The following is a 21363-nucleotide window of genomic DNA, read 5'->3' as shown; positions in this document are numbered from 1 at the left end:
TGGTTGGTGGCGACCAGTTTGATTTCCACGTGGTGTCTGCCTGAATCCTAGCTCTGTCCCCTAAAAGGTCCTAGGAGCGGTGAGACCCCTAAGTCCCCAGGCTCTCGTTTCCTAAAATTCGTTGTCCACTAAAAGGAGCTGTAGCTTCATAGAGCACTGACTGCTTTCTGTGTCACAGGCAGTGGTGGCAACATTTAGATGATGAGTTTTGATTTTTAGGTCCTACCTGAGCGAGTATGTGATTTCTGTGCCGTCTCGCGTGTCTTAGAATGGTAAATGCAATGAGTGGAATCCTTACTTGCTGTGGACACAAGTTTGATGCTCATATGTCTTGACCTTAACCTTTGAAATCGCATCTTCTCTCCCCTTTGCAGGCATGCCCAGTCCCTGGCTGCTCTCCAGGCGTACTCTCACTGGCTAGCGCAGTACTGCAGTGAAGCTCATCGGCAGAACACACAGCAGTTTGTTACGCTCGTCTCCACCACCATGGATGCCGTCACACCTCTGATCAGCACCAAGGTCCTAAGGCAGCAAGGGCTATGCTTTTTAAGTTTGTTTATTGCGGGGGCGGGGGGGGGCCGAGGGAGAACATCGAGCAGGCTCCGCACCGTTACCGCGGAGCCTGACGCGGGTCTCGGCCCCACGAACCTCCAGATCGTGGCCTGAGCCGAAATCGAGTTGGACACAACCAGCTGAGTCACCCAGGCGCCCCAAGGGCTACACTTTGTATCTAAGTCCTTGTCCTTTTGTCCACATACCCACTTATTATAAAATCAAAATATTGCATGGTGTTAGACCCGTAATTCTCAGCACTACCATAGAACCACGTGTCCTCTCATGTTCCTTTTGAGCTGTGGTCCATATAAACTCAAAGGTAGCTTAAGTTTTTAACCACAGTCCCACATGAATGCATGCTCATTGTGAAGAAGTTAAACACTGTTTAAATTATAGACCGAAAATTTATGGTACTATTTAATCCCCCATTCTAAAACACTGCTGTTTGGTAGTGGGAATGTTTTATAATTCTCCTGTTGATGGAAATTAGTTCTTGGTATGTACATCCTTGTAGGATGGGTTCCAGAAAGTGGATTTACCGGGTCAAAGGTGCATCCAAGTAAATTTGACAGCTTCTACTCAGCTGTCCTTTGAGAAAACCATCAGTTTATATTACGGAGCATATAGGTGTTCATCTTTTTTTTTTTTTTTTTTCTTTAAAGTTTATTTGCTTTGAGAGTGCAAGTGTGGGAGGGTCAGAAGGAGGAGAATCCCAAGCAGTCTCCGAGCTGTCAGCGCAGAGCCCGACTTGGAGCTCTGTCACGTGAACCACGAGATCATGACGAGACCTGAGATCAAGAGTTGGACAAGCAACCAACTGGGCCCTGTCTTTTTGTAGTCTTAATCTACGTAGCATTCTGTCCTCCTCTTAACAGTGTATTGATTTCCATAAGGTTTTGTTTAGCTTGTTAAAAAATTTTTTTTGATGTTTATTTTTGAGAGAGAGAGAGAGTGTGTGTGAGCGAGGGAGGGGCAGAGAGAGAGGGAGACACAGAATCTGCAGCAGGCTCCAGGATCCGAGCTGTCGGCACAGAGCCCGACGTGGGGCTCAAACCCATGAACTATGAGCTCATGACCTGAGCGGAAGTCAGATGCTTAATCAGTTGAGCCACCCAGGTGCCCCAGGTTTTGATCAGTTTGTGATTGTAATTTGTAAATGAGTTACAATATCCCACAAGGGGGGATTTATATAATTTATGATGTATCCAGCCATTGCTGGACTTTAATGTTGCCTGCATTTGAAAAAAATCACCATAGATCATTCTGAAATGCACGTATGCACTTAGCTTTATCCTTTTAGGTGATTTTCTTAAAGCGGGATTAAAGGTTAAAGGTTAGGGATAATGTGTGGTTCTAGGAAATTCTAATAATATTTCTTTCGAAAGTAACTGCATGCCCGTGATTCTTTGGTGTGCTGTTTTTTACCAGTCTTACCAGCATTACGTCGTATCTATAAAGAGTTTTCTCTTTTGCTAATTTGAAAAGGGCAGATGGTCCTTGAACCAGGTTTTTGATTGGCACGCGGAGGGGAGGAAGCAGGAGAGCCTGGCGTGACCGGTTGAGTGTTGGAAGGCGGGTGGAGAGAGACGTTGGCTTGGTTGGAGCGGGAGGAGTGTGGTGAACAGTCCCGAGTAGTTTGAATGACATGCCAAGGAGTCTGCCGTGGAAGTTTTGGAGCTGAGAAGCGATCGCACCCAGAGGTGCCAGCGACTGAGGACAGGAGGAACTGGAGGTGGCGCTCCCGGCGTGAGGTCAGGAGCTGCGACGTGGCACAGAGGAGCGTGCCTCGTTGCTGGGCGCCGTCCCCGGAAACTTCTTGGACACAGAGCCTGAGTTATGTGGAACGACAGCCCGGCAGCAGATCTGGCTTGTGACTGCCTCGTCAGAGTTCTTCGAATCGCAGCCTCGCGGGAGAGCTAGTGAACCGACACGTTCTCTTCTGTCTCCAGGTCCAAGACAAGTTGCTGCTATCTGCATGCCACTTACTGGTCTCACTGGCCACCACCGTGCGGCCCGTCTTTCTGATCAGCATCCCCGCGGTGCAGAAAGTGTTCAACAGAATCACCGATGCCTCTGCTCAGCGACTCGTCGATAAGGTGAGACCCCAGGGCCACGCTGCATGGGCCCTGGAGCCGTGAGGCTGAGCAAGAGGAGTCTGGCCTTTCTTTCGCACTCGGAGCTTACGGGCTGTGCCGCCAGAGACGGTTTCCTCCCAGGTGGCACTTAGGGCAGCCTCCGTGCTCTGTCGTCAGGCCCTTCCCGACGCAGTCGGGCGGTGTGCGGATTAGGATGTAAAAGACCCTCCCGATAGGTGCTGAGGTGGCGCTGCTTTGAGAGCCAGTGATTTGGCTGGTGTCAGCGTCTTCTTTGCATTCCTTTTGGTTTAAAACAGTCCGTTGTTACGTTTGTTTTCTTAGGGTTGAGAAGCTCCAGACAAGGATTTTCACAAAATCCTTCAGGAGGCTCAGGCTGGAAGTTTAAAAACCAGCAAGACACAGGTGGTGTCGGAGGGGAGTCGGAGCAGTTACTTGGGAGCAGCCGGGGTGGCAGAGTATTGCTTTTGACCTGGCGCCAAAGGCACATTGATCGTAAGAGGTTCTCCGGCAGCCTCTCTCTCTCTCTCAGCCCTGTTCTCAGCGGCTCCTCCGAGGGTGTTGGGAGCCAGCAGCTAAGGGACCGGTTAGACCGAGCGTCTGCAGTGACTGTGACTCTCCCGCCCTGTAATGCTGCAGGTACCAGAGTAGAGGGGCAGTGACAGCACCGGGAAATGACATTCCAGGATGGGGCCTGGAACGCGCTGGACCGAGGCGTGGTGTTTTTGCTTCACTTTCACTTTCCTCCCTGCCTTACCTTAGATTTGGACCGAAGCCTTAGGCCCAGCCTGTGAGAAAGGAGCCCGGAGGCCTGAGCTCCGCGTGTGCCCTGGGTGCCCAGGCTGCGTCCGGTGCCGTGGCTGTTGCTCTTAACCCTCTGATGGATACCTGGGGCGGGGGGGGGGGTGGTCTCTTTCAGGCTCAGGTGTTGGTGTGCCGAGCCCTCTCTAACATCCTGCTGCTTCCGTGGCCAAACCTGCCTGAGAATGAGCAGCAGTGGCCCGTACGTTCCATCAACCACGCCAGCCTCATCTCCGCGCTCTCACGGGACTATCGCGATCTGAAACCCAATGCTGCGGCCCCACAGAGGAAGATGCCACTGGATGACAGTAAGTGTCCCAGAGCCAGGGACGGCCCGGGGAGACAGGTAGGCCAGGCGCTGTCTTCCTTTGTGGCCGATGAGGCATTCGTTCATCTGTCCGTAGTCCCTCAGCTGCAAAGTGGGAGAGCCAGCCTTTGGCGGTAGAAGCCGCTTCTCTGTGGAATTCTGTGAACGCGTCAGCTGGACCTATTTCCTGAATGTGGGACACCCCTTCTCTTAGTTAAAATGTCAAAAATAAGTAAACCGTCAATGGTGCCTTCTTTGGATAAAAAAATGTACAGGGACTGATCCGTTTCAGATACTTATATAAGCAATCAAAGCAATTCACTGGGAAGAGCAGATCTAAGAACTGTCTTTTGAAACTATTTTTAACCTTTCTCCAAATGCATGTATTTCAGAGGCTTTGAAAGAACTTGGTATCTTCACAAATGGCACTTCAAGTTTAATTATTTATATTAAAAAGGGAGAGAAAAATGAATCAAGAGAACTCAGTTCAAGTAGAAGGCATCAGATTTCTCTGATGTACAAATTTTATAGTACATGTTAAAAAAATACAGTATTTTCACAGTGAGAAAGTATTGGAACATTATTGGATAATATCATTCATAGAATGTCAACAAATGTTAAAAATAGCAATAAATACCAGCATTTTTTAAAAAAACATCACTTTCATAATCAGGGACATTACCATAATGCTTATTGTACAAAAATATTAGAATAGTATAAAGAAGGGGAAAACTCTTAAATCTCATTGGTTTTAGTATTTTAGAAAGTCACCCTTGGGGCGCCTGGGTGGCGCAGTCAGTTAAGCGTCCGACTTCAGCTCAGGTCACGATCTTGCGGTCCGTGAGTTCGAGCCCCGCGTCAGGCTCTGGGCTGATGGCTCAGAGCCTGGAGCCTGCTTCCGATTCTGTGTCTCCCTCTCTCTCTGCCCCTCCCCCGTTCATGCTCTGTCTCTCTCTGTCCCAAAAATAAAATAAACGTTGGAAAAAAAAAAACTGTTTAAAAAAGAAAGTCACCCTTTTAATTCTCTCATTGTCATCCTTATTCTCTGTTTAAGTATGTCTTCTAGTTCTGGAGCTGCATGGGAGCAGCAGAGCTCGTGAGGGTGTACTGAGCGCTGGGCCCTTGCCTGGGCGGTCCTCTCCCCGCCATCACACCTCCGGCCGAGCCTTCACGGTCTGGTGTTTGCCTGGTCCTGGTTCTCAGTGTTTTACATTCACTAATTCATTGAATTTCCACATCAGCCTACGAGTTAGGCACTGTTGATTATCCTGATTTTACCCCTGGGGAAACTCGGGTAAGAGGAAGTCATTGGCGCAGGGGTTACATACAGCTAGTGTGGAGTCGTGTTTCAGAAAATCTAGTGGTCTTTTGTCTCTTTATTTTACACGTGCTTATGTCAGTCAGCCAGCATGGGTTGGGTAGGTTTGCCCTGTGGTAACAAACAGTGCCCAAAGCGTAGTGGCTTAATCCAGGAGAAAGATGTATTTCTCGCTCACACTGCGTGTTCGGCTGGGGCCACGGGGGTTGGAGAACGTCCTGCTTATTTTCCTGGCGATTCAGCGACCCAGGCCGCTGAAGGCCGCCCCCGCAGTCTGTGCTTATACGGGGACAGGGACGTGGGGGCTTGTGCAGTGGCTCTTAAAGCACTGGTCTGCAGGTGACACCCATCATTTGTATCTCCGCTCACTTTTCGTCGGCCAGAGCATACGCTTCCGCGGCCATGGCTTCACTGCAGAACGGGTGCCACCACCTGCTGGAACTATTTGCTGAATGGAACCCATGGTTCCCACGGTGCACAGACTTAGAGTAATGTCTGTGGGGTGTTCGCTGCGTGCCAGGCGGGGTCCCAGAACTTCATGTACGTTACGTCGTGCGGTCCTCCCTGCAGCCCTGTGAGGTTCGTCTTCTCCTCCTGCCGCAAGTGATCAAATCCAGGCCTGGAGTGTTTTTTCCTGTCCCAGTTTAGTACTTTGAAAACTTTTCAAACCTACAGAATAGTTGAAGGATGAAGCAAAGGAACAACCGTGTATCTTTCACTAGGATTTACCACTTGTTAGTATTTTGCCACACTCGTGTTTCCTCCCACCTCCCCACACACTTCCTCTTTTTAGCAGAGCCCTTTAAATAAAGGAAGTTACCGACACTTCATCCTTGACACCTTAACCTTTGTCTTTGAGTGAGAACAAGGTGTTCTCTCCTGTAACCCAGACACCACGAATACAGCCAAGTTGTGACATTACGGTAATGTCATTTAACACATAGACCATGTTCAGGTTTTCCCCAGGTGTTACCAAAGTGGCCTTTTTTGCTTCTTAAAAAGTCCAAGATACAGTCAAGGAGCTTGTGTTCTGTTTGGTTGTCACATCTCTGTTTATTTGTTTATTTGAGAGAGCAAGTGCAGAAAGCGGGGGAGAAGAGAGAGAGGGTGAGAGAAAATCCCAAGCAGGCTCTGCACCGTGAGTGCAGAGTCCGACATGGGGTTCCATCTCACGAACTGTGAGATCAAGACCTGAGCTGAAATCAAGTGTTGGACGCTCAACCTACTGAGCCACAGGTGCCCCTCTTCAGTCTTTTAATATAGAAAAGTATTCCTGGTTTTTTGTTTCTTTTGACATTGACAGTTTTGAAGAGTCCAAACCCATTTCCGTGTAAAATGTCCCATAATCTTTTCTGTCTGATTGTTTCCAGCAGTTGGGGTGTGAATACCACCTGGGCAGTGACGTGTACCTCCCGTTGTGTCACTTCTGTGTGTCCCATTTTGGCATGCCCTCTGGGATCACTTGCTTTGAGCAGTGCCTGCCAGTCTCTCCATTGTGAAGCGCCCTCCCCCGCCAGGCTCAGCAGGTGTAGGTTGCTCAGGATCAGAGAGAAGGTGGTGGGGCCGGGAGTCAGATCTGGTTCTGAATGCTTCCAGATCCTTGTCCTGCACGACATCACCCCTTTGTTCTGAAAAGCATTGTTTTTAATGATTTGATAACCTCCTATTCCATGGAAGGTATCACACTTTATGTATCTCTGTTACTACATATTTAATGGTGCTTTCTGTTTGCTCTTGTACATTTTTGTGAGTACGCTTTGGTTCTTATTTCAGTTTCCTTACACATCAGAGGTCAAGTTTTGGTCTCTTAACTCTACTGGCTCTTCCCCCTAAACTGCTTTCCCTGTGCCTTGTGTCGTCTTGGAGAAACGTCTGACCCGAGTGCAGTTTCCTGGCCCCGGTCCTTGTAGCAGCTGTGAGGGAGGGGCTCCTTCCATGGGATGCGTGTGCCCTGTGTGCACTTGCCGAGGTCCGCGTGGCTGGCCGTTAGAGAAGCAGGCCCGTCGTGAGCCATTCTTCTCTTTCATGCTCAGTCCTTTGAGTGAGGTGGTGGTCTCTCTCTGTCCACGTTTTCAGATGAGGAGACAGAATCTAGTGGAGTCAGGAGTCAAACCTGCTCCTCTAGAGCATCTATTCCTTCTGCTTTACGTTTCTCTGGAAGCTGCTTCGGCCGCCGCAGAGGCTGGTGAGCTTGAGGGGCCAGGGCGACCCAGGGAGCCCCACCAGGTAGAGGCCAGCCCTCAGCCCAGCTCTGGTTCCGCCCTCTGGAGCTCTGCCAGCGTTGAGTCTGCTGAGCTCAGGCCGAGCCATGGGGGTGCTTCTTAGGGCAGCCGGTGGGAAGCTCCGTGTCTAAGGGGAGGAGCCAGCCCCACCAGTGCTGAGGAATGGTGACAGCTTCCCTGTGCTGGACCTTCCGATGTGCCAGGCACTGGGCTAGACACGTTCTTAACCTTGTCTCTCATCCTCGCGGCAGCCCCGTGAAGGTGGGGCTGTTGGCTATTCCCGGTGTACTGACAAGGAGCCTGTCTGGGTGTAGGGCCGTCAGGTGCCCGTCTGTGGTTCCTATCCGGCACCTCTGATCAGGGCCCTTTCCGTGTCCTCTGAGCTCCTGCCTGTTTGCTGGCCACCACCTCTGCTTTCTCTGTGTTCCCTGAAGGCATCGCGTTTACATCAGGGTCTCATTAGAAGTGTATGTTGTTGATAACATCATATGATACCATAATAATCATATATATTGTCAGGCCCCAGGCCCAGTAGGATAAGGGGCGAACAGGCAGTTTATTCACGAACGTAGCAGCAGTAGGTGGGCCAGCGGGGTGCTGCTGCCGATCGCCAGGCGGGGAGGTACACGTCGGGTGGAAGGGGTGTCGGATCTGCATCTGTCCATTCTCACCTGGGGTGATTACCTTGGGACGCCCAGTCTCACCCGTCTGTTCGCCGTCTTAGAATCTAGACACCTAACTGGGGGCCACGTTTTATCTTTTCCTCTGGGTGGCCTTGTTTCTGGTGGACAGAGGCAGAAGAGAGGCAAAAATCTGAGCAAGCAGGCAGCCAGAGTCCTGGCGGAGAAAAGAAGAAAGAAGAGGGTGTAGGGAGAGAGAGACGGGAGAGGTGGAGAAGCCCATGAAGAGAGACTGTGTTCGTTCAGCAAGGTTTCTGCGATTGCCCTCCGAATACTTCTGTGAATCTCGCCCCCTCCCGGGTATTCCCCGCCCCCTGCTTTATCCTCCGACAAGTCATAACATGCACTGAATCTCGATTTGCAGCCAAAGTGATTATCCACCAGACGCTCAGTGTTTTAGAAGACATCGTGGACAGCATCTCCGGGGAGTCCACCAAGTCCCGGCAGATCTGCTACCAGTCGCTGCAGGAATCCGTGCAAGTGTCCCTGGCCCTCTTTCCAGCTTTTATCCACCAGTCAGGTAGGAGCTGCTGGCAGGCGCCTGCAAGGCCCAGAGCGACTGCTCGGCTCGGCAGAACACAAGGAGCTGGCGGTGCGGGGCCCGGGTTCTGAAGGCAGAGGGCAGGGACGCTCATGGCGGGGGAGGGGGGCTGAGGCCCCGTGGAGCCCTCACCTGGGCCTTGCGCCTGTGTCGTGTGGCCCGGAGTCACTTGGGGCGTCTACCTGGGGCTCGCTTCTAAGTCTTTGCCTTCTCCCAGCGTGGCCATGAGTGGATGAGGTGCAGGGGGCTCTGTAAAGGAGGGGAAGGAACTTTTTCCCACGAGTGCCGCTATTTCCTTAGATGGCAAGGTGGGTTTTGCCGACCTGGTTCCCTCCCTCACCCGATAGAGGCTCTTTCTGGCTCTCGGGAGAGCATTTGCAGCAGCCTCGTCAGTCTTCGGAGAGGACTATTGGGGCCTGTCAGTCAGCAAGCACTCACTGATTGCCTCTTGTAAGCGGAGTGTGTGAGGTTGGAGCCAGAACACTGTACGAGATGATTGTTGAGATCTGCCAGTGGAACCGGAGGAAACGTAACCAACGTTTTTGGCAATTAGTCCCATTATTGGTCCATTAATGATAATGGACCATTAATAATAGAGGGCCACGCAGCCTGAATACACAGTCATTATCCATTTTCAGCCACTTAACCTCTGACCCAAGTGCGGGGATTAGCGATCAGAGAACGAAATGGCAGAAGCACTCAGGTGTTGACCCGGTTGAATCGCTCCGTCAGCGTGAGCGCAAAATGGCCCACCTGCGGTGAAAACTCGGTGTCGCTGGATGCCGGCTGGCGAGGGAGGCTTCGAGGTGACCTTTGCTTCCTCTAGTGAGCCGTTGTGAGCCAGAGGTTCGCGAGGCCGGAGCCGTCGTCCCAGCATGTCCTCAGTCATCTCCCGCTTTGCATCACGGCTCCGATGGTGTTGGGGGAAATTTCTTCCAGCAGGAAGCCTTCGGGAGAGAGGATAGTGCAGATTGAAAAAAGGAGGTCAGCCAGGCCCCGGGCTTCCACTTACCCTCGTGTGCTCGCGCCTCTGACCGTTCGCTTTGTGCCTCTGCTTAGATGTGACTGACGAGATGCTGAGCTTCTTCCTCACTCTGTTCCGAGGCCTTAGAGTACAGATGGGCGTGCCTTTCACGGAGCAGATCATCCAGACCTTCCTCAACATGTTTACCAGGTAACCAACCACAGACCTGCTGTCCGTGGCTTCCAGACTCCCAGGGGACAAGGAGGGGTGGGGCCGGCCACAAGACCTAGGACTTTGTGCTCCTTTCTCTTCACTTGCCGTGAGCGTTGGTTTTCATGCTGGCCCCCCCAGAGAGCATTTCTTTGGCTACTGCGTGCTTCCCCTTGTCTGCAGAGAACAGCTGGCCGAGAGCATCCTCCACGAAGGCAGCACTGGCTGCCGGGTGGTGGAGAAGTTCCTGAAGATCCTGCAGGTGGTGGTCCAGGAGCCTGGCCAGGTGTTCAAGCCTTTTCTCCCCAGCATCATCTCCCTGTGCATGGAGCAGGTGTACCCCATCATTGCCGAGGTATGAGGGGCTGGGGTGGTCCCCTGTGCTGCCTCGCTTCTGCAGCCGAGGAGGGAACGAGATAGTAAAGAAAATGCAGTGTTTTAAAGCTCACTTGTTAGTTATTTTTCTGTAAAATAATTTTTTCCGGGAAAGAATGCCTTTAGCTTGGTCCAGTCTTTTTTCATCGGTCGAGTTAATTGGAACTAGCCTAGGGAAAACACAGCAGGTTAAGTGCGAGGCTGGTTGGCGAGTAAGATCAGTCTCCGTGGCAAATAGCTTCTAACTTTAGGTGAATACGTGGTTTTCTCCGGCAAACACCGTAACAAGACGTACTTGTTAAGACATACTAGTAAGCCCATGCACCGGTCTCAAGGATACGAGGCCAGTGCTTGGAACCATGTAAAAGTTTTGTTGTTAAAGAAACACTCCACATCCTTAGAAAACCTACATTCAGCATGACAGGATCCAGAATAAGTGTGAATTTAACTAAATTTTATGTGATAGTTAAGTAAGAGCTAACCTTTTTAAGTCCCCCAACTAAGGCTTAAGTGAGTGAGTTGCTTTGCGGCGTTAAACATGCTTGGGCCCTGTAGGGATTCCTGCCATGGGAGCTCGTGCCCTCTGGTCCCAATTTAATTTTAATCAAGGCTGAATTAAATATATCTGGGGCTTACAGTTTTGAATTCTACAGAGACATCTGGAATACCGTGACCTGGCATGCCCTCCAATGACTTGGAGATTTTTTGTTCAGTTAGAAAATACTGCTGAGCCTCCCCTCCTCCCAGAACCCTGCTGCCGGTGACCGGGGACACAGGCCCAGAGAGCGCTCAGCGCCACACGCTGCCTCCTCCGAGGTCCCCTGACGCTGCTTGCTGTGCCTTCCAGGTGCTCTGTGACTCCTCTTCTGTAGACGGCAAAACTGCTTTTAAAACTTCTTACTTGTCTTGCATGGGTCAACAGGTTAGCTGGGACAGCGGTTTTTATCCTGGGGGAAGGAACAACACAGCCAAGAAGAGGTGACAGATCAGATCAGCTGCTTTCTAAACAGGAAACCCATATCGCTCATTGCTCTGCCATTTGGTAGCCGTTTTCTCCCGGCTTAGAGGGCTGAGGGTTTCCCTCAGAAAAAGGGCACCGACCCTGGTACTGGCCCGGGCATCGTGTCTCTGCGGAAATACACCTGGTTTGAACTGCTGGCCTGAAGGGGACTGGACCAGATGGCAGTGTCGGGGGACACTGACACTCTGCTTGCTGTTATCAGGCGTTGCCCGGGCCTCCTTGCTGCTCGGAGCTGAGGCTGTGAGTGGCCCCCCAGAGCCGCAGGAAGGGAAGGTTTGAGGGTCTGTGTGTCTCCACAGCGCCCCTCCCCTGATGTGAAGGCTGAGCTGTTTGAGCTCCTGTTCCGGACGCTCCATCACAACTGGAGGTACTTCTTCAAGTCCACTGTCCTGGCCAGTGTCCAGAGGGGGATCGCTGAGGAGCAGATGGAGAATGAGCCTCAGTTCAGTGCCATCATGCAGGTAATGTGCTGGAAAAGCCGGTGAGGCTGCCGTGTGATCCCGGGACGAACAGGCCTCATCCTGGACACCAGCTGGGGCCACTGGCTGGCCGTCCCTTGGTTTGCTTCCCTGACATATGGGGAAGCCAGGTCGTCTTGGGTCGAAGCTTGGTTACTACCTCTTGTGACCTAGGAAGTTAATTAACTTCTTGGAGCCCCAGTCTCTCCCATCTATCAAGTGGGGAGAATGCTGCTTATCTGATGGGTTTATTGTGAGGTTGGATGAGTTAGTGTATGCTCCGCAGCTGGCACTTGTGTTTCCCAAGTGCGAGGGGACTGCCTGCCGTCAGCACAGCTGTTGAGGCCTCCTTGACTGGGAGCTGAGTGGAGTCTCTTGGGGAGACTCCCCCTTGGAGAGGGACCCAGTGATCTGCATTTTTAAAAGGTCATTCAGGGGGCGTCTGAGTGGCTCAGTCAGTTGAGCGTTTGACTTCGGCTCAGGTCATGTTCTCGCAGCTCGTGAGTTCGAGCCCCGCGTCGGGCTCTGTGCTGATAGCTCGGAGCCTGGAGCCTGCTTCAGATTCTGTGTCTCGCTCTCTGTCTGCCCCTCCCCTGCTCATGCTCTCTCTCTGTCTCAAAAATAAAACATTAAAATAAATAAATAAATAAATTTAACAAAAAAAAAAAAAAAAAAAAAAAAAAAAAAAAAAAGATCATTCTGGCCCGTACCGCACTATTCTGGTGGAACACCGCCCTGTGAAGCAAGTGGTCTCCCGCCGTGGGAGGCTAGAGTGGCCAGGCTGCCTCGTGGCTGCTTTCCGGCACTATCCTCATTCTGCACTGGATCGTAGAACTTTTTGTTCTAAGCCTAGGTTGGAGTAGAGGGTTCTCCTTTTGTTTGTTTCAGTGCAGGGTTTTCTTCACAGCATGGGCAGAGGGATTCTCCCCTTACCCCCTTTAGGCCCCAGTCGGCACACAGGCACACGCTCCCAGTGTGGAGAGTCTGGATGAGCACGAGCCCTACGCCTGGTCTCCTGCTGCCCTTCTGTCCCCGGCGGGGCCTTGGGTGTGGAGTGTTCAAGTGTTTGCTCCCCTCCCATCCCTCTCTTCAGCCTTGCTTTTAAGCCTTCTTGGTGATGGCTGGCCCCCTGCTCGGGACTGGTAAAAGCCAGTTTGGAAGACGGCTTCACAGTCTGGCAGTTTCCTGACCAACAATCCTACGTCTAAGCGTTTTACTTAAGATAAATGAAAACATATTCATGCCACGTGTCCACGGGTATTTATAGTGGCTTTTCTCATAATTGCCCAAATCTGGAGAGAATCCAGATATCCATCATCTGGTGAGTGGGTAAACTGAGGCACACACATATAACGGACTGCTACTTGACAGTAAAAAGGAACATTCTTACACCAACACCAACATAGGTCACGTTGTGCTGGGTGAGAAGCCAGACCCAAAAGGCTACATGCCATATGATTCCATTACGTCATATAACATTCTGGAAAAGGCAAAACTGGAGGGACCGAGAATGAGCAGTGGTCGCCCAGGGGCAGGGGAGAAGGCTGACTACTAACGGAGACACCAGGGACACTTTTGGGGGGTGGGGGGAGATGGAAATGTGTGTTTTGATTGTCATGGTGGTTAGATGACCCTGTACCAGTCACACAGCAGTGCACCCCGAAAGAGGGAGTTTTTCTGTGTCACACACTTCAGTAAACCCAACTTAAAAAAGTAAATAAAACATTGGGCATCATGGAGATGTCACTGCTGTAGCAGGCATTATAAGACGCCCTTCTTGTAGCTCAGGGGCCTGGGGTCAGAATGACAGAGCAATCAGCAGCTTGTTAGGGGTGGGGGCTTGTACGTCATCAGCTTGGGGGTGGTTTTGGTCAGGTCCGGGGGGGCGTTTCTTTTTGTCCTTGGACTAATAGCTCATAGCCCAGAAATTACAAAGCAGTTTAAAACTTTGCTGTTGCTTAACCCCAAGCAGAGGCAGCTGGTTGAAGGAGCCTCCCAGGATTTGTGGTTTATAAGAGCTGGGACGCCGAGGAGAGGGTGGGCAGCTTCTCGCTACACAGGCAGAATCCATGAAGGGATCTGGAGGTTTATTCCAAAAGGCCAAGGTGAAACCAAGATGTGAAGTGAGGCCCAGTGGGGAGGACTTAAGAGCTAAGACTAGGGGCGCCTGGGTGGCTCAGTTAGTTAAGCGTCCGACTTCGGCTCAGGTCATGATCTCACCGCTTGTGAGTTCAAGCCTGGTGTCAGAACTCAGAGCCTGGAGCCTGCTTTGGATTCTGTGTCTCCGTCTCTCTCTGTCCCCCCCCCCCCCCCCCGCCCAAATAAACATTAAAAAAAAAAGAGCTAAGACTACACAGGAACATTCCAAGATCTGAGCAGAAGAATCAAGGCAGTGGATACCTTAGCCCTGTGGTGGGCATGAGGAACTGCCTGTGGCACGCCCATTCTTTTGGTGTGGGGCGGGGGCCCTTGAGGGCCTGGTCTGAGGTGGTTTAAATGGTGCTTATAACACAGTGGTCTTATTTCTAGGCTTTCGGACAGTCCTTTCTCCAGCCTGATATCCACCTATTTAAACAAAATCTCTTCTACTTGGAGACTCTCAACACCAAGCAGAAGCTATACCACAAGGTCAGTGCCCCCTCTCGGGAAGGACCCTTCGTCAGAGCTGCCCCGGGGGCGGGTGGAGTCCCACCCTCCTCAAGGCCCCAGGGGCAGAGCGGGCCCTCGTGCCCTGGCTTACCCAGGCCTCTCTGTCTGCAGAAGATCTTCCGGACCACCATGCTGTTTCAGTTTGTGAACGTGCTGCTACAGGTCCTGGTTCACAAGTCCCACGACCTTCTGCAGGAGGAGATCGGCATTGCCATTTACAACATGGCCTCTGTGGACTTTGACGGCTTCTTTGCAGCCTTCCTCCCAGAGTTTCTGACCAGCTGTGATGGCGTGGATGCCAACCAGAAAAATGTGCTGGGGCGGAATTTCAAGATGGATCGGGTGAGGAGAGAGAGGCCAGGCTAAAGGGAGGACGGGCCAGGGCTCTCACGCCTGGGGCCTGCTCAGGGAGGAAGGGGCAGTGGTCTGTACCCGCCGGTGGCTCCTGAACGACTTGGTGCCGCGGCTGGACGCAGGGGCACACGCCTCCCCCGGTGTGTGTTCTTCACGTCAGCCCCTGGGCCCCGGCCCCAGCAGTCCGTCCGACTGCCTCAGCTTCTTTGTGCTTCTCCCCCGGGATCCGGACGCTGTTCCCTCACGGGTCGTGAACTCGCAGACAGGCTGCGAAGACTGGTGCTCAGGAGTCTCTGAGTCCCCAGAGTTCGAGATGGGCCCCTGGGCTCTCCCCAGGCCTCCCGGTTCCGTGTGGGCTGACCTGCTGCCGGGTCCTCGGAGAAGCCCCTGCAGCACACCCCCTTGTGCCCCTCGCTGCCCGCTCAGGGAACGTGGTGGGAGGGTGGGCTCTGTGGCCCCCCGTGCAGCACCTTGGGTGGCTGTGGGTGCACACGGAGCCAGCGCTGCCCGTGTGTCCGGGTCCCGTGGCACCCGGCTTCTGTCCCGGCGCCTCCCTCCTGGGCACTCACCTGCCCTGCTTCCTCTCTCAGCCGTTAGGTTTCTTCGCTTGCCCGATAGGCTTTTCCTGGAACTCTTCCCACGGAACAAGTCCTTTTCGCCCTTCACCACCTGACACATGGCAAGACGAAATCGTTCTCCCACGTCCTCATGCTTCCCTGCCTTGCCTCCCACCCTGGAGCAGCCTGCCCACGGTTCCCCTTTAGTGTTCAGATTTACACATCGCTCTCGCTGGAGCAGACTCCTCTCACCGCTTGCCCGTCTCGTCTGTGGCGTGTGTCAGGATAGTGCTTTCTTAGACTCAGGTCCTGTTTTCCCTTGTCTTGGAATCTTTCTGGGATGTCTTGTTCCCTCCTAAACTTTTTCTTAAAGTTCACTTCAGCCACTTGGGTATTTTTCCTTCCTTTTCCTGGAGACCACATCCTGATATTTAACTGTCAGTTTCTAGTGATGTCATTGTCAGCCAACTTCTCGATTGGAAGCCGGGCTTCCAAATCTATATATGCATCAGTGCACCTGGGGTGCTTATGAAACACACAGGAACATATTCTTGTATCCTCCCCCAGGAAATTTGAATTTGGCATTTGGGAGCCACTGATCTAAGAGACACCCCTTGGTTTGTTTTCTGGAGGATGAGTAAAGGAATCAGTGCCTCCACTCACCAGTTCCCTCTGTACCTGAAGTTGGCTGCCTCTCGGCCCCGGAGAGGGTGTTGGGGCTCAGTCCGTCCCTGCTTCAGAGGAGCCTCCCTGGGAAGACAGGCGGCGGCGCCCTCCGTGGATGACGCCGGGCCGGCCACGTCACATGTCCCGGCTCTCGTGAGCCTTCCAGCAGCCTTCTGAAGCGTATACAGGTCTTGTTGTTAATCCCATTTCACAGATGAGCCCAGGCTCCGCAGGGTCAGCCGTTAGTTAGCAGTTCAGAGCCCGGGAACGCTAGAGCCAGGAAGCAGGATCCCTCGGCTGGGCCTTCTCACTCGGGAGCCGGTGTGTACTGCCCACGCACAGGGGGAGCCGAGGGCGGCTCAACAGCGATGAGCAGGGGTGCTGGCCTGGGCAGCTGGGGCCTTTTTAGAAGAGGCAGGCTTTGAGCGGAAGCCGAAGAGGACAGATTAGCAGGGTGAGGCGTGGGTGGGCGAGGGGAGCTGTCGGTGGCTTCAGCCGTTTCCGGAACCCGCCCTGCCACTGGGCTTTCAGAAGGCCTGCGCACTCGCTCTGTGGCAGGCACCGTTGGGGTCACTCCGCATTTGGACCTGCGCTCTGGCCACGGGTGATCCAGGCCTGAACATGAGGGGGCTGACCCCCGGTGCTCTTGTTGTGGCCTCTGGTGGGGTCTGGGTTCCGGCTGCGAGGGGCCCTCTCGATGGGTGTCTGCAGCCCGTGGGTGCCGCCGATGCGTCCCTGCTGACTGGTCGGGCCCGCCTGGGGCCCGGGCGGGGGTGGACTCTGTGGACGTGGCTTGGCCGTGGCGAAGGAGAGGTGTGCGTTGGCAGGCGTGCCCCCGTGCACGAGCGAGTCCGGTCTGGACCCCCTCCCTGCTTTCTGTGTAACCTGGGGCAAGTTCCGCGATCGCTCTGCGGTTCGCTGTCTTCACCCTTACGACGGTGGTGTGAACGCACCGTGCGTCGCGGGCTTGGGTGGGGTTCGAGGGGGTGGGTCCCTGAGCGGCTGTGCAGGCCTGCGCGTGGGGAGCGCCAGGGGGGCGTTCGCTCCGCTTCTGGCTCTCCCGCAGTGCCTGTGCTGACACGGTGCGAGGAGGGTGCGAGGAGGCGTAGAAGGTTCGAGCGTGCTGGGACGGAAGTGGCGGGGGCTGGGGGTGAGCCGGGGTGCGGGGTGGGGCTGGGCTGCAGCTGTGCCCCTGCCTTCCAGGACCTGCCCTCGTTCACCCAGAACGTGCACAGGCTGGTCAACGACCTGCGCTACTACAGACTGTGCAACGACAGCCTGCCCCCCGGCACTGTGAAGCTTTAGGCGCGGCCGCCCGCCACCACGGGACACACCTGCTGCTGCCGCGCCCGCACCGCCTCCGCCCTCCTCCGCCCTCCGCCACAGGCGCCCCCTCACGGGCCTCGCCGCTCCTCGGATCCCCGCACCCTGACCGGCTGCCTGCCCCCCGCTCCTCCACGCCCCCCTCCCGCCGCCCACCCAGCCGACCCGGCTTCGGGGTGCCCCTCAGCGCTGGCTGGGATGCCCCCGGACGTCAGGGGTGGGCGGGGGGCTCCTGCGCCCAGGCACCAGGGAGGCCGGGGAATCCTGTGGGCCGTCCGCGCACCTCCCGAGGACACCAGCCGTGAGGCAGAAGCGCCGGGGACCGCTCGTGACAGTGCCATCTTCTCACCATTCCGCCCCCACCCAACCCGCCCGGCCGGCGGCGGAGAGGCCTGACGCGAGACTATCTGGGCACTTCTGCCCAGCCTCTCCCGCCCTCCCCTCCGATTGCCTTGAAGTCTCTGCGTTTTGTCAGAGATTCGCAGACTCGTGGGTTTTTGTTCCCGTTTTCTCATCATTCCATTGTGATACTAAGAAACTAAGAAGCTTAATGAAAAATAAAATGCTTATGTTGTTGTTATAGAAACGCCGGTCAGGGAGCGTCTTTCCACTCGGGGCCTCCCTGGGCCAGCGTGCGGGTGGAGGACATCCTGGTGCGGAGCAGGGCGGTGAGGGGCGTGGGACTGTGCCGGGGGAGCGCACACGCAGGAGGGCCGCCTGGACAGCCTCTCAGTGAAGCGGCGGAAGGACACGGGACTTCCGGTTCTCTGGGGCGGAGGGCGGGGAGCTGGCTCTTACAGGTCATCCGGTGGCGGGGGTGGGGGTGGAGTCCACTGGGGTCCACCACCCCTGCTCCTCAGGCACGGGATCCCATTCCTCTCCTCCTCGAGAATGGATCCTTTCTAGACACCCAGGCAGGAGTTGCCCCTCTGTGGCCCAAAGTCTCGCCTGAGGTCAGCAGAGAGGCGGAGGTCTCAACAGGTGGCTCATCTGAGAGGCGGTGATCGCAGGGGAGAGGAGGGAGGCTGTAGCGGGGTGGCCCTCGGGCCGGTTGGTGCGTCTGAGAGCTGGGCCTTGTCCGGCCGCTATTTGCGTGTGGAAGTGGTTCTTGTCTGGAAGTTTCTGGGATAGCGTGTCAGCAGCTCCTCCTGCCTTGAGGGTCATAGCGACCAGTCTGACGGCACTAGACAACATTTTTTTTTTTAATCTAATTTTTTTTAAATGTTTAATTTTTTAAATGTTTTTATTTATTTTTGAAACAGACAGAGCATGAGCAGGGGAGGGGCAGAGAGAGGGAGACACAGAATCCGAAGCAGGCTCCAGGCTCCGAGCTGTCAGCACAGAGCCCGACACGGGGCTTGAACTCATGGAGGAGTGTGAGATCATGACCTGAGCTGAAGTTGGTCGCTTAACTGAGCCACCCAGGCGCCCCTTTAATTTTATTTATTTAAAAAAAAATTTTTTTTTTTCAACGTTTATTTATTTTTGGGACAGAGAGAGACAGAGCATGAACGGGGGAGGGGCAGAGAGAGAGGGAGACACAGAACCGGAAACAGGCTCCAGGCTCTGAGCCATCAGCCCAGAGCCCGACGCGGGGCTCGAACTCACGGACCGCGAGATCGTGACCTGGCTGAAGTCGGACACTCAACCGACTGCGCCACCCAGGCGCCCCCCCTTTAATTTTATTTTTAAGTAATCTCTACACCCAGCGTGGGGCTCGAACCTACAACTCCCAAGATGAAAAGCCTCAGGCTCCACTGACCGAGCCAGACAGGCGCCCCTGGACTCGGCTAGATTCTAACGTGGAATCCCACACCTGGCAGGAAGAGGCTTGCACACCCAAAGTGAGAGTGGCCACTGGCTTGTTGGTAGGACTGGGGAGGAAGGGCTTCTACTTCTGAGGCTTTTACAAGGACCACTTGCAGGGGTGAGGGGCCCGGGGGCCCTGGGTGGTACGTGTGTGTGCCCGTGTGCGCATGATGTGGCCCCTTGCTCCGTGTCGGTCACAGCCTTCCAGTTACAGCTAGCCCCACTTCAGAGTTTGGAGAGGAGGAAATTGAAACTCCAGTCGCTCTTTTGCAGAAAAGAATTAACATCCAATTATTCCTGGGCTATAAATACCACCTCACCTGCCCGTGCGGGGAGGCCAGAGTGTGGTCTGTGCCTGAGCCAATGAAAGGGCTTTTTGAATGCCTTGCAGATGGAAGGGGTGAAGGGATGGGGTCTGCCGCCCGAGAGCTGTACCCTTGGACAGAACTCGAGGCAGGATTTGGGGTGGGAGAGGAGAGGCCGTGGGTAGTAAGGTGGGCCCAGATGGGGGGTTTTTGTTCCAATTCTGCTGGACGTGGCCCCAGCTGTGTGCATTGTAGTGAGCTCCCCGTCCCTGGAGGTGTGCAAGCAGAGTCTGGGTGACCTGCAGAAAGGGTCTGCTCCCTTCGTCATCATCCTCTGACTTGCATCTGATCCCTCTTGTCTGCAGTGGCTCTCCCGCCCCCCTCCGTGGGCACAAGAGCAGGCCTTAAGAAGTGTGGCTGGAATTGGGTGCATTCTCAGGCCCTTGACAAGCCCAGGGACTGTCTGCATTCTGAGGGAGGGGACAGGGAAAGGCCAGAGATGGACAGCAGTGAGCCTTTAGGTCAGTCTTGGCTGGGGACTGGTAACAGCTTCCCGAATTCCAGCACTTTCTGCCACTCGCCTGCCATTGGCCTCAGACAATGGAGAGTCGACTTTTTTTTCAATAGCCTTTTTTTTTTCTCGAGTAAAATATTGTAGTAAAAAATGTAGAAAACTTAAAAAAAGGCATCTGATCAGAGAAAACCACTGTTAATATTTTGGTGAATTTTCTTTCCCACATGTGGACAAACACATTTTTGCTTTTCCTTTATTTTTGGTTTTGTAAAAGTGAGTTCGTGTTGTAGTGCAGCCTCTCTTGTTCACTTGACACGTTGTGACTCTTTTACTTACTATTCTAGTAAAACATGATTTTTAATGGCAGATGGCATTTCACGGACACGCTTCGTTTATGGGGTTCCTTATTCTCAATGATGCCGCTGTGGACATTCTCACACGTAAATTTCAGCGCTTGTCTATTTCCATAGGTTCGGTTCCCACACGCGAAGCTGGCGGCACAGATGTTCTCGACTTGTGACAGGTTTTGCTGGGCCTGGTTTCTCTTTGGAAGAAGCGTACTCCAGAGTTGCACAGTGTCTGAGCTCGAAAGGCTCCAATGAGATTGTTTGACCAAATCAGCCCCCACTTCTGTGGATCCTGGGGCCTCTCCTGCCTGGTTAGCTTAGCGGTGGGGCCCGACCAGGCCTCCTGCCCACTCCCGAGTGCCACCGTGATCCTAGAGTGACATCGCTGCAGGGTGGCTGGGACCAGGGAGAGGAAAGGTGCCGATGGCTCTGGTTGACTCCTGGGGCCTTGACAGGACTCCCGATTGACGGCAGTGAATTTCACAGACGTTATTTCCCGAATACCTTTCCTAGCCGGGTGCTGGGCTGCACGTGAAGGACTGGGAGGCCAGTGAGGCACCCTGTGCCTGCAAGGAGCCCAGACCCGCGAGGAGACAGACAGACAGGCAGACAGGTTGTTGCCAGGTGGCATGCTGAGTGGCTGAGTGCGGTGATGGGGGTTGGGAGGCCAGGAAACGGATGGGGGGCCCAGGGTCGGAGGGCTTCACCCAGGGTGTCGGCCACTGAGCCGGTTCTGCAGGGTGTGGACGAGCTCACCGGGCAAGTGGGTGAGGAAAGGGTGAGGCCGGGGCTGCCTGGACACTTCAGAAATTGCCACGAAGATTTGATGGGGAAATGGGCGGGGTGACCGTCCGTTTTTTGTTTGTTTTGCCAAACGGAGATGTATGGAGTTACAACAGACGGCCTCTGCAGTAATCCTGGGCCAGCAGGGGTCAACTGGGACCTCTGGTCTCCCTACTCCTGGAAGAGAAAGCATCCGGCTCTGTGGGGCCCGGCCTGTCAGCAGAGATGGGGGGGGACGAAGTCCCACTGGCAAAATGCAGCCACCTGGTTCATCGGAGGAGTCAGAAGCCCCCCTGAGCCTGTCCTGACAGTGAGGGCCTTCCTCACGGCCCGTGCGGTGTCCCCTGCCACAATGAAGGCAGGGGACGCGGAGTCTGTTTCCGTAGTGCTCGGTGTGGGGTTTGGCCCACAGCGGGTGCCCCAAAATGTCGAGTGCGCGAGGATTCTCCAGATTTATCCAAATGGGTTTCTCCTCACAGGAGGAGGCCTGCAGTCACACTGAGGTGTCTTA

The 21363-nt window shown here is 54.1% G+C and overlaps 1 protein-coding gene across 8 annotated transcripts in view; it reads left to right on the top strand.

The window, feature by feature from the left end:
- The window catches only part of XPO6 (exportin 6), a 103986-nt gene extending 86306 nt beyond the window's left edge, over positions 1-17680 (top strand). For all 8 annotated transcript variants that reach the window (XM_030301112.2, XM_030301110.1, XM_030301109.1 and 5 more), the window contains 10 exons: positions 375-519; positions 2505-2651; positions 3568-3757; positions 8341-8496; positions 9577-9691; positions 9875-10046; positions 11387-11548; positions 14075-14173; positions 14306-14536; positions 16975-17680. In XM_030301112.2, the coding sequence (XP_030156972.1) occupies positions 375-519; positions 2505-2651; positions 3568-3757; positions 8341-8496; positions 9577-9691; positions 9875-10046; positions 11387-11548; positions 14075-14173; positions 14306-14536; positions 16975-17076 (1519 nt within the window). In that variant the 3' untranslated portion in view covers positions 17077-17680. The remainder of the gene's footprint in view (positions 1-374; positions 520-2504; positions 2652-3567; positions 3758-8340; positions 8497-9576; positions 9692-9874; positions 10047-11386; positions 11549-14074; positions 14174-14305; positions 14537-16974) is intronic.
- Positions 17681-21363: the final 3683 nt, after the last annotated feature.

This window comes from Lynx canadensis, chromosome E3 (genome assembly GCF_007474595.2).
Source record: "Lynx canadensis isolate LIC74 chromosome E3, mLynCan4.pri.v2, whole genome shotgun sequence".
In the NCBI taxonomy this organism is placed as follows: Eukaryota; Metazoa; Chordata; class Mammalia; order Carnivora; family Felidae; genus Lynx; species Lynx canadensis.
The sequence above is the reverse complement of the archived record's forward strand: the minus strand, read 5'-3'. Positions and strand labels throughout refer to the sequence as shown.